Raw genomic sequence first — 17,058 nt, 5'->3', positions numbered from 1 at the left:
CAGAGGCTGCGGTTTGCTTCATAATGAGGTGCTTAACCCCTTGCGCCACCAGGGAGGCCCTGATTTCATTATTTAAAGTACATCCTTGAGGGTATTTTTATCAGGGAAATAAGTTGCCTCATATTTACAAATCATTGAGGGTTTAATTTATCAATCTTCTTCAAATTGGAGTACATCTTTGATTATTACTCTGATGATTATACAATATAAGTTTATCAAACTATCAGAATATTTTTGGTTACCAATTTCATACTATATTGTGCTTTTTTACTTGGAAATCAAATCTTTCATTTATAGTTGCCTGTTAATTTTGGTTTTTTATTTTTTCTTTTCTTTTCTGATCCCTTATTTGGTTCCCAATATTCCTCCTATAAGTGAAACCGTCTGATATTTTTTTTTTCTTCTGGCTTATTTCACTGAACACAATCCCTTCTAGCTTCACTCATGTTGCTGCAAATGTCATGAGTTGTATTTTTTTTTTTTTTTTTGGTTGTTGAATAGTATACTATTGTGTATATATATCACATCTTCTTGATCCAGTCATTTACTTTTGGGCATTTGGGTTGTTTCCATAGCTTACCTATTATAAATAGTGCTGCAATAAACATAGGGGTGCAGGTATCCTTTTGAATTTTTTTTATGTTCTTTGGGTAGATTTCTAGGAGTTAATTGCTGGGCCATATGGTAGCTCCATTTTCAGTAGTTTGAGGAATCTCTACACAGCTTTCCATAGTGGTTGGACCAGTTTGCATTCAATAAATAAAAAAAAAAAAATTAGCAGGCAACTATAAATCAGAGACATTCTGCAGGGGAGCGGGAGGAGAGGGCTCAGACCAGAGGAGGGAAGAACAAAAGGGACTACAGTGATGGTGCACGGGTGACTTGGTGGTGGGTATTTTACAGGGACTTCACCTGGGAGGAGAAAGCAACATTACACAAAAATGAACAATGATGTCAACTATATATAAATAAATAAATTATAAAAAAAGAAATTAAGTCTTTATTTGTCTTTGTGTTTCACTAAATTTACTCATATGCCAAAATTTAAATTATTGAATCTCATAAAGGGCTTACTGTTGTATCATTTATATTATCATTTCTAGTTTACAGTAGTGGAAAATCCCTTTTAAAACTTAAATAATTTGATTCAGTGTTCTATCCTTCCTAGACTCTAAATAAGCTCCAGAATACATGAATATGCTCAGGTGTTGTCATTTTTCCTCTCAAAGTACATGCTTGTACATATTTTATAAACAGTCTTAGTGTTCACATGATAGAATTTATTTTTCATTGCCAACCTCCATTCCTAGACATTTACTAATTGGGTTTGGGAGAGAGTATGGGTACATCAACAATTAGCAAGATTAGGTAGTTATATATTTAATGAATAATATAGGTAATACAGAAATTTCAAAATGAAAGAAATTATTGTCATAGTGGTAGCAAACCTTTATAGAAGAGGTGGAAACTGAATCCTAAAGGAGGATAAGACTTAGATGAGATTAGAAAAGTGGCTATGAATTGAGGATAACCATATTTATACATCTATTTGTATGCTGTTGATTGAAGACACATTTTCTTATGCTCTAGTATTTAAATAAGTAAAAGTTAAGATTATATTGCAGTGCCGTTTACACCTACTGGCTTTTTAAAATATCAAGTCTGAGAGTCAAGTATTGGTGCAGATTTGGAGCTATGGTAATTCTTGAAGTACATATATCCTATGATGTCCTATGATGCACAATTTAATCTTTTAGCATATATAATTTAGAACACTTCTTTTCAAATATTTATTGATATGATCCATACACTAAGAAAAAATACCATTTTCTCTTAAAATCCAGTGTACATACATGAAGTAAAGTTTTATAATAGTTTTCCCTACTATGTGTAATAAAGACTAGATGTAATTCATTTACTGACCCATTACTAGATTGTATTCTACAGTTTGAAAAATACTGCTTGTGAGACATTCTGGTTCATCTGTATCATGAGACAAGCTTAAAGATTGTTCATAGCAACATTGCTTGTATACTCCTTTCCCCAAAATAGGAAGCAGATGCAATATACATTTTCAAGAGTTGGATAACTATTTTATAGTTAAATATACATATATATGTATACACACACATACACATATATATATAATGGAGTGATGCTTTACACCAAGACAGTTAAGCCAAGACAGTTGATCTTCAGGTATATTCATCAATATAGTGAATTTGGGAATAATGTTGAGCTAAATAATAACTAATGCGGAGCAAAAATCATACTACACCTATTCTTTGTACTATGATTTAATTTATACAAAACTCAAAAATAGGCTGAATTTTAGAATACATTGATTAGGGACATATACATGTCCCCTATTACATACACACACACACACATAAAGAAAAACCAGAGAAGGAAAAGACCAAATTTCAGGGTAGTGCTTACTCCTGGAGGTCATAGGAGGTGTTAGAGGATCCTACAGACATTTCAAAGACAATGGTAAAGAAGAAGTTGTATTTGTTAGTTTGATGGTTGTGGGTACAAGGTTGCCTTTTTTATTCTATTTCTTTACACCATACACACATATATTATTTTTCTGTGTATTCATCACTTAAAATATTTTTGAGAATTAAAATGAAAGCAGCAATTAGCATTACAACTGAAAAATGTTAGACTATAGATTACTTTTCCTTTATTCCTTAAACTCCTCCCATTTTTCATCCTGGCCTTAAGTTTCAATTTACTCTGAAGTCCTTTGGAGAGGGTTTGAAAAGGAGTAAATATGGGAGTATAAAATAAATTAGTATGTAGGGATCAGAAGAGCATCAGTGATAGGTCAGAAATGGCATAAAGGTCAGGGGTTTCTACTGAGCATATTACTTAATAAAAAATATTATGTTTATCTTTTGATGTCTCTGCTCCATGTGTGACAGGCAGAAGGACTTGGAGGAAGGTTCTTTTGAGAATGACTTAGAAGCTTTCAAAAAGCATGTATAGCCAGTAAATGGGTGCTTAATAAATATTAATTGAAAAAAATGCATGAGTTGACAAAAGCTAAAGTTTAGGAAAGAGAGTATCAGGATATGGATTTTGGTTTTAGTGTATTATTTTGAGATAGCAGGTAATCTAAGTGTAGGTATTGTGTAGTGACTTGGTTTGGAATTGGTGATTGAGAGAATTCTGCCAATTATGGACTGTGTAGTCTTTCAATCAGAGATAAGATCAGAAGTCACTAGAATTGGGTAAATTTTCTGAAACAACAGAGAATGGGTAAATTTTCTGAGAATATAGTTAGAGATAAGAGGGGGAAACTAAGAAATGAATCATGAATAAAATCATGTGTCACTTAGTTATCTCTGGCAGGCAAGAATAGGCAAGAATATTCAGTTAAAATTGTAGCAGTTTTAATATTCTCAAAATTCCTTTTACAGAGGAAAATTTTTAGTATCAAAACAAGCTTACCATCTTTCATTCTTTAAATTTTATATGCTTTCACAAAACTAATTGTTTCTTTAAGAATGGTTTTCTTCCACATGAACATGATATGCAAATGAGGCTAATTATTTTAGCTACATAAGCGTTTTCTTTAATTAGAATGTTTTATAAAATTTTGTATATCTCCTGTTATATACCAGAATTTCCAAAATTTGCTTTCTGGATATGCCTTCATATTTGGTGTCCAGTTTTTATATGTTCTCCATTTTATTCTAATAGGTAGCATACATAGACAGTTTCTTTAAAAATCCATGTGCATGTTACAGGAAATGAGAATTGTGATAATACATGTTGTAATGAATCAGTTATCAACTGAAATGTAAAATCTTATTTATTAACTTAAAAAAAGCAAATCTTTTTAAATTAAATATTTTTTCCGTATAAATAACAACTCACCAATAATTGTAATTTTTTTCACAGAGAGAATTAGGACTAAAACAGGAAATAAATGACCTTATAAAACAAAAGATTGCAGTAAATGAAGAAAATGTTTTCTTAAGGAAAGAACTCAGTGACTTCCAGAAGAAATTTAAAGATAGAAGTAAAGAAGTTAAGGTATGTTGACTTATGTATAGTTTCAGAGTAGTATTACTTTGAAGTCCTACATTAAGCTTTGTCAGCCTTTGTGGCACAGAGAATGACAAGCATTGAGAAAAAATTGCCTTAGGCCCTGCTGTACCTTATAGTTTTCTCACATGTAAAAACTCAGAAAGATGCTTTAAAGCTAAGACTCCAAGCTTTATAACTTTCAGATAAATAGTTAATGATGGAAATGGAGCTAAGAAAGTAGGAGTGTGAATATGTGGCTTCTTGTAATTAGATTCTGATGGGACTGGCATTATTAATTGATAAAACCCAGGTCTGGGAGGATATGTCTGTGTGGGTCTCAAAAATAGCTGGGGACAGCATCAAAGGCAGCTTGATCAATTAATGGGCTCTTTGCAAATGTGTACTCATCAAAGCTGTCATCCAGTGGAAAAATATGACCCATCCACCTGCATGAAAAGAGACCAATAAAAGTATACAGGTGACCTTGGCCATCAAATATAGAAGAAGCTGCTGTGAGGATAAAACTGCACAGTTTATATTTGCTGATTAGTTCTCACCTTTTTTGTTGTTGTTTTGTTTATCGGCCCTTGTGGTACTCTTCTACAGGACACTAAGGAGTGTGTACAAAATAAGGAAGAACAAAACAGACTGGTTATAAAAAGTCTGGAAGAGGAAAATGAGAAATTAAATACATGCTGTGCTGACCTGCTGAATGACCTGGAGAAACTGAGGAAGCAGGAAGCACATTGGAGAAAAGAAAAACAAAGCATTGATGCAAAAATAAAGGTATGCTGTAAGAGTATAATCGAGAATTCATACTGCAACTTTGGATCTAACTTCTTACAGGAAGTTGTTACATGTTATTTTGTTTAAATAACAAGTTATATATTCAACTAGCTTCATTTTCTTGCTTTGCAAGTAATTATAACCTCAAGCAATAAATGCTTCTAGTAAATATAAAAAAAATAACAAGTTATATATTCATATCCACCAGTGAGAACTAGTATTAATTTATACTTCTTTACTTAAGACCCACAGCTTTTTAAAAATTGATGTTGCAAAGCAGGAAACTGACTTCAAATAGTTATTTAAAATGTAATCATTAAAAAATAAAGACTACTGCATTTTGAAATAAAACATGTTTTGAAAAAAATATTTAGAATCATGAGCTTTGACTTTTTAAATTAGGGCTTAAATTTATAAATATAGCTAGACCTCATTGCAATACAGTTTTAGGTTGTAATTTCCAGGTCCTTTAAAAAATAAACTGTTTAATAAAAGTACAAACACAAAAAATTCATGTTTTTTAAGGATAGTGCTTTTATTTAGTTTAGGAAGCCTTCATTTATAGTAAAATTTTATTTTTAAGAAAATAAATGATATAACCAACCCTTACAATATTCTTACATCCTTTTTTATCAGTGCTTTTGAAATTAATACTTTTTAATGGATTTCTCTTTATCTTGAGAATGTTTTTCTTCATTTTTTTCCCATCAAATTCTAGGTTTCTCTTTTACCATTTTGTTGAGAAGTCCAAAAAAATTTTTAGGCCACTAAACATGATGATCTCTATGTATGTACATATGAAAAGAATATATAATATTAATACATCTGTGTGCATATCTATAAAAATATATTTCACTGTGTACATGTATAGCCTTTTAACTATAATAAGTATAGCTGTGTATATGCACATGTATAATAAGTATGGATATATTTGTTTATGCATATTATGTATGTATACGTGTGTATGAATATATGATTTAGAGAACTAAGTATTTCTGAGTGTATAAATCAAGTAATTGCAGATACTTAAGAAAAATACATCAATATATGAGGGCACAATTGGGATGACTGACCTATTGAGAGAATTGAATTCTGGTGCACTCGTTTTCTTAATTTTTATATCAGTTTTTGCTTTCCTACAACCTTCAAGGAGTTTGGTAGTATGATAAGGACAAGCAATACTTTCTTGTATTAATTTATAGCGACATAATTATTTGATGATATTTTTCATTTACTGATTTGCCATTCAACTATTCTGTTCTATAATTTGCTGTGCTTTCTAGTTTGTTACTTTTTCTATTCAGGTATTTTTTTTTCCTTATAAATTTGAAGGCATTTTGTATTTATTCGCGATTGTATTTATTTTGTTTTTAAGTGAAGTACCATCCTTGTTAGTGTTTTAGAAGTACAGGTTTTCCCCCTCAGGTGTTATAACCATAGCATACCCACCACCAAAGCACTATAGTCCTTCAACATAGTCTGTTGTGGTTTATCGCCTCCATGTTCTTATCTCTCTCTCCTCCCCCATTCCCTTCCTTCCATGGATGCTTCAGTTCTATGGTCAGCTTTCAAGGGTCAATTTTTAAGTTTGTCTATGACGCCTCATTTGGTTTGTCTATATTCCACATATAAGTAGCATTATGTTTATCTTTGTCCCTTTGGCTTATTTTGCTTAGTATAATCCCTTCCAGGTCTGTCCATGTTGCATGAGTTTATCTTTTTGATAGCTGAGTAGTATTCTATTGCAAATATATAACACATATTTTTGATCCACTCATCCATTTTTGGATCTCTTTAGGTTGTTTCCATAGTTTGACTATTGTAAATAATGTGACAGTAAACATGGGAGTGCAAGTTTCCCTTCAAATTAGTATATTTCTATTAGTGTATTTCCCTCCAAATTAGTATATTCTTGGGATACATCTCTAGGAGTGGAATTGGTGACCATTTGGTAGATCCATTTTTTAATCTTTCAATAAGCCTCCTTATGTCTTTCCATAGTAGTTGGACCAGTTTATATTCCCACAAACTGTGTAAAAGGGTTCCTTTTTCTCTGCATCCATGCCAGTACTTGTTTCTGGTCTTCTTGATGTGGGCTATTCTCACAGATGTGAAGTGGTAACTCATTGTGGTTTTCATTTGTATTTTCCTGACCATAGTGATGATAAGCAATTTTTCATGCGCATGTAGGTCATCTGTATGTCTTCTTTGGAAAAGTGACTATTTTCCTGCCCATTTTTTAAAAATTTATTTATTTATTTATTTATTTATTTATTTATTTATTTATTTATGCGAGCACTGGGTACAGTCAGAGGCGCGGGAGGGTAAGCGAATTCACCAGAGCCAGAGTGGGGAGCAGAACATGCAGAATGACAAAGTACGCTGTGGAGGGGAGCAGCGGGCATCAGGAGAGGTCTGCGCGCCATGTGGGACACTCACAGGTGGCCCAGGATCAAACCAGCACTGTAGAGGCTGCGTGCAGCTTCGCAGCCCAGCACTCAACTGCTGCGCCACTGGGGAGGCCCCCTGCCCTTTTTTTTTTTTTTAAGATTTTTTTTTTTTTTAATAGAGGCATGTTTTATTTATTTATTTATTTGTTTATTTTGTTTATACATGCACTGGGTACAGTCAGAAGCACGGGAGGGTGAGAGAATTCACCAGAGCCAGAACAGGGAGCAGAGCAGGCAGAAGGACCGAAGTCCACTGCTGAGGGGAGCAGCGGGCGGCAGGAGAGGTCTGTGCGCCCTGTGGGACCCTCCTCCGGTGGTAGGGGAGCAGCCGGGGATCGAACAGGCGCTGCAGAGGCCGCGGGCAGCTTCGCAACCCAGCGCTCAACCGATGCGCCACCGGGTTGGCCCCTGCCCATTTTTTTAATGGGTTGTTTGTTGTCTTTTTGTTCAGTTGTATTAGGTCTGTCCATTTGGTTGCACATGTAAAATTTTCTTTCTTTTTTTTTTTTTTTTTGTGGGCATATGCATCTTCAAGTGTGACTTATTTATTATTTTTTTATTTTTTATTTTTATTTTTTTTAATAAATTTTATTTTTATATTCCCCATACAATTCCAACCCCCTTACTTTGACACCAATCCCTCCCCTCCCTGCCCCCCAACCCCCATAGACTGTCTCTGGTTCATAGTTGCTTGTTGATTTTGATTTTGATTTTCTTATACTTATTCATTTTCCTGGTCCCTTATTTAAGTTTTCTAGATTCCTGCTATGAGTGAGACCATCCGGTATTTTTCTTTTTCTTTCTGGCTTATTTCGCTAAGCATAATCCTTCCAGCACCATCCATGTTGCTGCAAATTGCATGTGTTTATCTTTTTTGAATGCTGAGTAATATTCCATGGTGTATATGTACCACATCTTCTTGATCCAGTCATCTATTTTTGGGCATTTGGATTGTTTCCAAAGCTTAGCTATTGTAAACTGTGCTGCTATAAACATAGAGGAGCAGGTGCTCTTTGGAATTGATGTTTCTGTGTCCTTTGGGTAAATACCTAGGAGTGGAATTGCTGGATCATATGAAAGCTCTATGTTTAGTAGGTCCAGAAATCTCCACACAGCTCTCCATAGTGGTTGGACCAGTTTGCACTCCCACCAACAGTGCAGAAGAGTTCCTTTTTCTCCACATCCTCGCCAACATTTGTTGTTGCTAGTTTTTTTAATATGTGCCATTCTCACTGGTGTAAGATGGTATCTCATGGTAGTTTTGATTTGCATTTCCCTGATTACAAGTGATGTTGAACATTTTTTCATATGCCTGTTGGCCATTTGCATTTCTTCTTCAGAGAAGTTTTTTTTAGCTCTTCTGCCCATTTTTTGACTGGATTATTTTCTTTGTTGTTGTTGAGTCTCATCAGCTCTTTGCAGATTTTTGTGATCAGTCCTTTATCATTAGTGTGTGCAAAAATGTTCTCCCAGTCGGTGGGGTTTCTCTTTGTTGTTGTTATTGTCTCTTTTTGCTGTGCAGAAGCTCTTTAATTTGATGTAGTCCCAGCTGTTTATCTTTGCCTTCACTATCACTGCTTTGGGTGATGTGTCTGTAAAGATGTCTTTGATAAGCATATCACGAAGTGTTTTGCCTGTATTTCCTTCTATGTATTTTATGGTTTCAGGTCTTATGTCTAGTTCTTTAATCCATTTTGAGTTGATGTTTGTGTATGGTGTGAGGTAATGGTCAAGCTTCATTCTTTTGCATGTAGCGACCCAGTTTTCCCAGCACCATTTATTGAACAAACTTTCTTTGCTCCAATGCATGGTCTTTGCTCCTTTGTCAAAGATTAGTTGACCATAACTCTGTGGGTTTATTTCTGGATTTTCAATTCGATTCCATTGGTCTGTATGTCTGTTCTTGTTCCAATACCATGCAGTTTTGATGATTGTGGCTTTGTAGTATAGTTTGAAGTCTGGGAGTGTGATGCTTCCATTCCCTTCTTTTTTTTTTCAGGAGAGCTTTAGCTATTTGGGGTTTTTGGTTATTCCCTATGAATTTCATCAATAATTGTTCTATTTCTTTGAAGAATGACATTGAAATTTTTATTGGAATAGCATTGAATCTGTATATTGCTTTTGGTGGGATGGCCATTTTAATAATGTTTATTCTTCCAATCCATGAGCAGGGGATGTCTTTCCATTTCTTTGTGTCTTCTTCTATTTCTTTTAACAGTGTTTTATAGTTTTCCTTGTATAGGTCCTTTACCTCTTTTGTTAGATTTATTCCCAAGAATTTGATTTTTTTTTTGTTTTGATAATAAAAGGGATGGTTTTTTTGATTTCTTCTTCTTCAGATTTATCGTTTGTGTATAGGAAGGCTACTGACTTTTGCATGTTGATTTTGTATCCTGCCACTTTACTGAACTGATTGATGAGTTGAATTAGTTTTTCTGTGGAGTTTTTGGGGTTCTCTATGTATATTATCATATCATCTGCAAATAGTGATAGTTTGACTTCTTCCATTCCTGTTTGGATTCCTTGTATGTCTTTCTTTTGTCTTATTGCTCTGGTTAGGACTTCCAGTATTATATTGAAAAGCAGTGGTGAGAGTGGACATCCTTATCTTGTTCCAGATCTTAATGGAACTGCGTTCAGCTTTTCACCATTGAGAATGATACTGGCTGTTGTCTTTTCATATATGGCCTTTCTGATGTTGAGGTATGTTCTTTGTATCCCAAGAATTTCAAGGGCTTTTATCATGAATGGGTGTTGCACTTTGTCAAAAGCTTTCTCAGCATCTATTGATATTATCATATGGTTTTTATATTTCTTTTTGTTGATGTGTTGGATAACATTGATTGATTTTCGAATGTTGAACCATCCTTGTGTCCCTGGAATGAATCCTACTTGGTCATGGTGAATTATCTTATGGATACATTGTTGGATTCTGATAGCTAAAATTTTATTGAGGATTTTTGCAACAGTGTTCATTAGGGAGATTGGCCTGTAGTTTTCCTTTTTTGTGTTGTCCTTGTTTGGTTTTGCTATTAGTGTAATGTTGGCTTGATAGACCATGTTTGGTATTGTCCCTTCCTTCTCAATTTTTTGGAAGAGTTTGTGAAGGATAGACACTAATTCGTCTCTGAATGTTTGGTAGAATTCATTTGTAAATCCATCAGGTCCTGGGCTTTTGTTTTTGGGGAGGTTTTTGATTACCATTTCAATTTCACTGTTTGTAATTGGTCTGTTTAGGTGTTCTATTCCTTCTTTATCTAGCTTTGGATGATTGTAGAGTTCTAGGAATTTGTCCATCTCCTCTAGATTGTTGAACTTGTTTCCATATAACTGTTCATAGTAGTTACTGATTATTCTTTTGATTTCTGCTGTGTCCATTGTGATTTCTCCTCTTTCATTTATGACCCTGTTTATTTGTGCTTTCCCCCTTTTTTCCTTTGTGAGCGTGGCTAGGGGTTTGTCTATTTTATTGATTTTTTCGAAGAACCAGCTCTTGGTTTCATTGATTTCTTTTGGATTATTTTTTTTAATTTCGATTTCATTTATTTCTGCTTTGGTTTTTATTATTTCTTTTCTTCTACTGGTTTTGTGTTTTTTTTGTTGTTTTTCTAGATCTTTGAGCTTCGAGATTAGGTTGTTTCTTTGAGTTCTTTGTTGTTTCTTGATGTGAGCCTCTATTGCTATATATTTTCCTCTTATTACTGCTTTTGCTGCATCCCATACATTTAGGAAATTGGTGTCCTCCTTGTCATTCAATTCAAAGAATTTTTTATTTTCTTCTTTGAGCTCCTCATTAGTCCAGTGGTCTTCCAGTAGTGTGGTTTTCAATCTCCATGAGGTAGGTGAGTTCCTTGCCTTCTTTTTATGGTTTATTTCTAGTTTCATGCCTTCATGGTCAGAAAAGATGCTTTGTATGATTTCAATCTTGGTGTATCTGTTGATGTTTGTCTTGTGTCCCAGTATGTGATCTATCCTGGAGAATGATTCGTGTGCGCTTGAGAAAAATGTGTACTCGGTTTTTTTGGGGTTTAGTGTTCTATAGATGTCTGTTAAGCCCAAGCGCTCTAGAGCCTTATTTAGAGATTTAGTGTCTTATTTTTTGTCTCGTTGATCTATCCATTGTTGATAGTGGTTTGTTGAAATCTCCCACTACATATGTGTTTTCTCTGATGTCTGTTTTCAGAGATGACAATAGTTGTCTGATATATTTTGGTGCTCCTTCATTTGGTGAATATTTGTTAATGAGTGTTATTTCTTCTTGAATTATTGTCCCCTTGATCATAATGTAGTGACCGTTGGGGTCTCTTTTTACCTTTTTGAGTTTGAAATCTGTTTTATCTGATATAAGTATAGCTGTTCCTGCTTTCTTTTTTGGTCCATTTGCTTGTAGGATTGTTTTCCATCCTTTAACTTTGAGTCTATTTTTATCTTTTGTAGCTAAATGGGTTTCCTGGAGACAGCAAAAGGTTGGGTTTTGTGTCTTAATCCAGCCTGCGACTCTTTGTCTTTTTATTGAAGAGTTTAGTCCATTGACATTTAGAGTTAATATTGATATGTTAGCATCTGTTTTTGCCATTGTGTTTGTCTTTCCTTTGATTTTATTTATTTATTCTTTTAATAACTTTTTTTTTTTGGTCTTCTTTTGTCGTTATTTGTCCCTCTGAGTTTCTGGCTTTAGGACTCCTTGTAGTATTTTTTGGAGTGGGGGTTTAGTCGTAATGAAATTCCAGAGTTTCTGTTTGTCTGGGAAGGTCCTTATTCTTTCTTCATAGAGCAAGGAGAGCTTTACGGGATAGAGTATTCTTGGTTGGCATCTGTTTTCTTGGAGTCTGTTGACTATGTCCCTCCACTCTCTCCTTGCCCGTAGTGTTTCTTCAGAGAAGTCTGATGTCAGTCTGATTGGTTTTCCTTTGAATGTTATCTGTTTCTTCCCTCTTGTCAGCTTCATTATTTTTTCCTTGTCCTGGATTCTTGGGAGCTTTACTATTATGTGTCTTGCTGTATTTTTCCTTTCGTCATGGAAATTTGGTGTTCTTCTTGCTTCCTGTATATCAATTTACAGCTCCTTCTTCGCGTTTGGGAAGTTCTCTTCAATTATCTCCTTGAATATTTTCTCTGTTCCTACATCTGTCTCCTCTCCTTCTGGGATTCCTATAACTCTTATATTTCCTTTCTTCATGAAGTCAGGTAGTTCCCAAAGTCTTTCTTCTGTCTTTTTCTTTCATACTTCTCATTCCTTTTCTGTTTTGGTTCTTTTTATTTCTGTGTCTTCAAGAGTACTTATTCGTTCTTCCATTTCATCTATTCTGCTTTCATTGCTTTTCCCAGAGTTCTTTAGTTCCTCCATTAATTCTTTGATCTCCTGCATTTCTATTTTTTTTTTTTTTAATAGAGGCATGTTTTCCCTTATTTATTTGTTTGCTTGTTTGTTTGTTCTGTTTATACATGCACTGGGTACAGTCAGAAGCGCGGGAGGGTGAGAGAATTCACCAGAGCCAGAGCGGGGAGCAGAGCAGGCAGAGGGACCGAAGTACACTGCTGAGGGAAGCAGCGGGCGGCAGGAGAGGTCTGCGCGCCATGTGGGACCCTCCACTGGTGGCCGGGGAGCAGCCGGGGATTGAACCGGCGCCGCAGAGGCCGCGGGCAGCTTCGCAACCCAGCGCTCTACCGCTGCGCCACTGGGGAGGCCCTGATCTCCTGCATTTCTTTTACTTCCCTCCTTAGGGACTCAATTTCATTCTTCTGACCGTTGATTATTTTTCCCTTATCATTGTTTTCCTTTATGACTTCTGTCAGTTTTTCAATCATGGCAATTTTATTTTTTTATTTTTTTAAATTTATGTATTTATTTATTTTATTATTTATATGAGCACTGGGTACAGTCAGAAGCACGGGAGGATGAGAGAATTCACCAGAGTCAGAGTGGGGAGCAGAGCAGGCAGAAGGACTGAAGTACACTGCTGAGGGGAGCAGCGGGCGGCAGGAGAGGTCTGCGCGCCATGTGGGACCCTCCTCCGATGGCCGGGGAGCAGCCGGGGATCGAACTGTCGCTGCATGGGCTGCGGGCAGCTTCGCAACCCAGCGCTCAACTGCTGTGCCACTGGGGAGACCCAATCATGGCAATTTTAAATTCTCTTTATGGAAGGCTCAGAAGTTCTTCCAAGTTACTATCGTTGTAGTCTGGGGGTGGTTTTCTTTTTGTGGTGTGCTTTTTTCCTGAGGAATTGCTAGGTTGCATGTAGTTCTTCTACTCCCTACTGTCTGTTTTCTAATTTGCCATATTTGCTGGGACACTGTGTTGCTGCGACTGGCCGGCATCTTGGGTGAACTTCTCCACTCCCCTCTGGCTCCTCCGGGAGCCATCTGTCGGTTTCAAGCAGTCTTTACTGAAGAAAGGTCCCTGTTCTAAAATGCTGATGCGGGGACACGCTCCCCTGCATGCCTGGTCTGCCCCAGCGGTGGGTTTCCGCTCCCCCTCTGGGCTCTGACTGCAGGCCAGAAGGGGCCTGGCGTGGGCGAACTTCCTAGCTCACCTCTGGCTCCTCAGGGAGCCTTCTGCTGGTTTCAGGCAGTCTTTATTGAAGACATGTCCCTGTTCTAAAATGGCGATGCGGGACACATGTCCTGTGTGCCTGGTCTGCCCCAGCGGTGGGTTCCCTCTCCCCCTCTGGGCTCTCACTGCAGGCCAGAAGGGGCCTCGCAGGCGCAGTGACCTGGGCAGCCGCGGGGACCTGAGCAGCCACGATCCGTGTATCCTTTTCAAGCGGCCGCTTTTCCACACGAGCTTACCGGCTGTCCTGGGGCTATGTGTAGGTCCCCAGGAGTCTTTGTTTTTCTCTAATGGCGCCTGGAGCAGTTCGCTCACCTCCGCAGCGAATCCTGCAGGGTTCTCCACAGCTCCAGTTCACGGGGTGTGGTGGCTGAAATAGTTCCTTTCCACTCTCAGTCCTGCTTGATGCATAGTTTGTTCTTATTGGTTGTTTTAGTTTTTTTGTTTTTTCCTCCTTCCTGTTGGTCAGAGAGTGCCGTCTTTGTGGGTGGGGGAGGGTAGCAGGGTTCTGAGCTTTCCTCCCTTCTAGTCCTCTTTTACGGCAACTTTCTTCTTCGGGTAGTTTGCTGGAGTTGTCCATTTATCTTCCGTGTCCCAGTTCTCACTGGGACCTGCTGCTTTTCCTCCCTATTAACTTTTTTTTAATGGGAGATTTTACTCGCAGCATTTCCTCGCCGCCATGTTGATCCGCCCTCTTTTTCTTGCACATGTAAGAATTTTCTTTTAAAAAATTGTTAATAGGGCCTCCCCTGGTGGCGCAGGCAGTTGAGCGCAGTACTGTGAATCTGTCTGCAGCCTCTGCATTGCGGGTTCCATCCTGGCCACGGGGGAGATAACCCCATGGCACGGCAGACCTCTCCTGACTCTCCCGCTGCTCCCCTCAACAGTGTATTTTGTCAGTCTGCCTGTTCTGTTCCCTGCTCTGTCTCTGGTGAATCCTCTCACCCTCCCGCACATCGGTTGGCCTGTACTCCGGTTCTTGTATAAATAAATAAATCTGAAAAAAAAATTGTGAATAAAAAGCACGTAAAATAAGAATTGCCCGCTTAACCATTTATAAGCATGCACTTCAGTAGTGTTAAGTATGATACATTCCTGTGAAAACGATCTCCAAAACTTTTTCTGTTTGCAGAATTGTAAATCTGTATTCATTAGTAACAATGTCATATTTCTCCCTCCTTTAAGCCTTTGGCAATCACATTTCTATTTTCTGTATTTATGAACTTGACTACTTTAGATAGTTAAGTGGGTTCACATGGTAATTTTTTGTGACTGGTTCATCTCTTTTAAAATAATGCTTATGAGGCACATACATCCATGTAACATTTGAGAAGAGTCAAAAAAGACTTGTGTCATGTAATAGGTATACAGCATATTTTATCCATTCATCTAATAATTTGGGTTGTTTCCATTTATTGGCTATTGTGAACAGTGCTGCTATGAACCAGGTGTGGAAATACTGCTTCAAGGTTTTGCTTTCCATTCTATTGAATACATATCTAGAGTGGGGTTGCTATATTATATATTCTATCTTTAATTTTTGAGTAACCCTCATGTTGTTTCCCATAGAGCTTATATCAATTCAGGTTCTAACTTATCTATATCCCAGCCAACATTTGTTATTCTCTCACTTTCTCTCTCTCTCTCTTTTCCTTCACTCCTTTTCTCCTTTTATTACATCTGTCCACCTACCTGTCTACCTATGTATCTGTGATTGCTCTTATTTAATACATTGCAATTTAAGAAGTACTTATAGTTCTGTCTTCACTTAATGCCATTATTTTTCTTTAAGAGATCATTCTAGCTACTACACAGAGTGAAAATATTTGGTGTGATAGGGTAAGTAGAATAGATTTCTAGTGCTTGACCTAAATAAAACCTGGTAATTACTTTTGGAAGTAATGAATATTTCGTCTTTATGTGGGATAATCTATTTTTAGATAAAATACTTAATACTTTAAGAAAATAACATTAATTTTATGTATATTTTGAAAATGTAACATTTTAAAATTGCTTCAAAATAAAAAAGACTTAGAGAAATGATCAGCAGGAAAATGTTAACTTTGTAGAACTTTGAGCAAAATTTCACCATGATATAGAGAACTCAGTATAACCTGCATTTCAAATATTTTAAAATTATTTTGATATCTTTGTAGTACCATCTTCTGTGAATGTACTTATGTGTCTGTATTTAAAATAGAGGAAATAGGGCCTCCTCTGTGGCGCAGCGGTTGAACGCTGGGTTGCGAAGCTGCCCGCGGCCTCTGCGGCGCCGGTTTGATCCCCGCTGCTCTCCGGCCACCAGAGGAGGGTCCCACAGGGCGCGCAGACCTCTCCTGCCGCCTGCTGCTCCCCTCAGCAGTGTACTTCGGTCCTTCTGCCTGCTCTGCTCCTCTCTCTGGCTCTGGTGAATTCTCTCACCCTCCCTTGCTTCTGACTGTACCCAGTGCATGTATAAACAAGCAAGCAAATAAATAAATTAATTAAAAAAAATAAAATAGAGGAAATAGTGAAATATCTGCCATTGTCTTGACTTGTATTTAGGTAATTGAGTTTATTTTTTGTTGATGTAGTTAACAGCTTTTATTATATGTTAATTTATTTATTATAACTTTAATAGTTAAATTTATACATAGATGTTCAAATATATTTGCTTAAAATTCTTATTAACACTAAAACTGTGTGTTTTTTTTTTTTTGCTACTGAAAAATCTAATCTATGAGTGGTACAAGAGTTACTGTTTGTACTAAAATGTTTTAAGTGAAAATTAAAAAATGAATTTTAAAATTTTACTAATTTTTTCACTGTCATTTTGTAGACTAGTTAAATATAACAATCTTCATTATTAAGTTATTTGATATTTGATGATGATGATTAGTACTTTAATTTTAGGCCTTTGAAGACAACTTAAGTGAAGCAAGAAAAGAAATTGAAGTATCACAGAGTAAATATAATGCTCTGTCATTACAGTTGAATAATAAACAGACTGAACTTATCCAGAAGGATATGGATATTACCCTGGTTAGGTAAGTATATTCAGTTTTTGATTCAACTTTATAGAAATGGCAGAAAAATTATAAGAGCTTCAGCATTTATGTTTATAAACATCCCAAAGTGACAACTATATGTCTTTTCTCGGTAAATTGATGTATATTGACAATGTCTGGAATTATATGCACCAGTTTGGAAATAATTACCCAAGAGAATCATGGATGTCATAAGACTGGGTAGAAC

At 36.4% G+C, this 17,058-nt stretch overlaps 1 protein-coding gene across 7 annotated transcripts in view; it reads left to right on the top strand.

Annotated features, from left to right (window-relative positions):
- The window catches only part of CNTLN (centlein), a 236,875-nt gene that overhangs the window by 50,164 nt on the left and 169,653 nt on the right, over window positions 1-17,058 (top strand). For all 7 annotated transcript variants that reach the window (XM_037494596.2, XM_037494597.2, XM_054689416.1 and 4 more), the window contains exons 4-6: window positions 3,910-4,044; window positions 4,645-4,824; window positions 16,717-16,850. In XM_037494596.2, the coding sequence (XP_037350493.1) occupies window positions 3,910-4,044; window positions 4,645-4,824; window positions 16,717-16,850 (449 nt within the window). The remainder of the gene's footprint in view (window positions 1-3,909; window positions 4,045-4,644; window positions 4,825-16,716; window positions 16,851-17,058) is intronic.

The sequence above is a fragment of the Talpa occidentalis genome, unplaced genomic scaffold, assembly GCF_014898055.3.
Source record: "Talpa occidentalis isolate TD23 unplaced genomic scaffold, MPIMG_talOcc4v2.1 talOcc4.7, whole genome shotgun sequence".
In the NCBI taxonomy this organism is placed as follows: Eukaryota; Metazoa; Chordata; class Mammalia; order Eulipotyphla; family Talpidae; genus Talpa; species Talpa occidentalis.
Note: the sequence above shows the minus strand (reverse complement) of the source record. Positions and strands in the feature narration are given on the sequence as shown.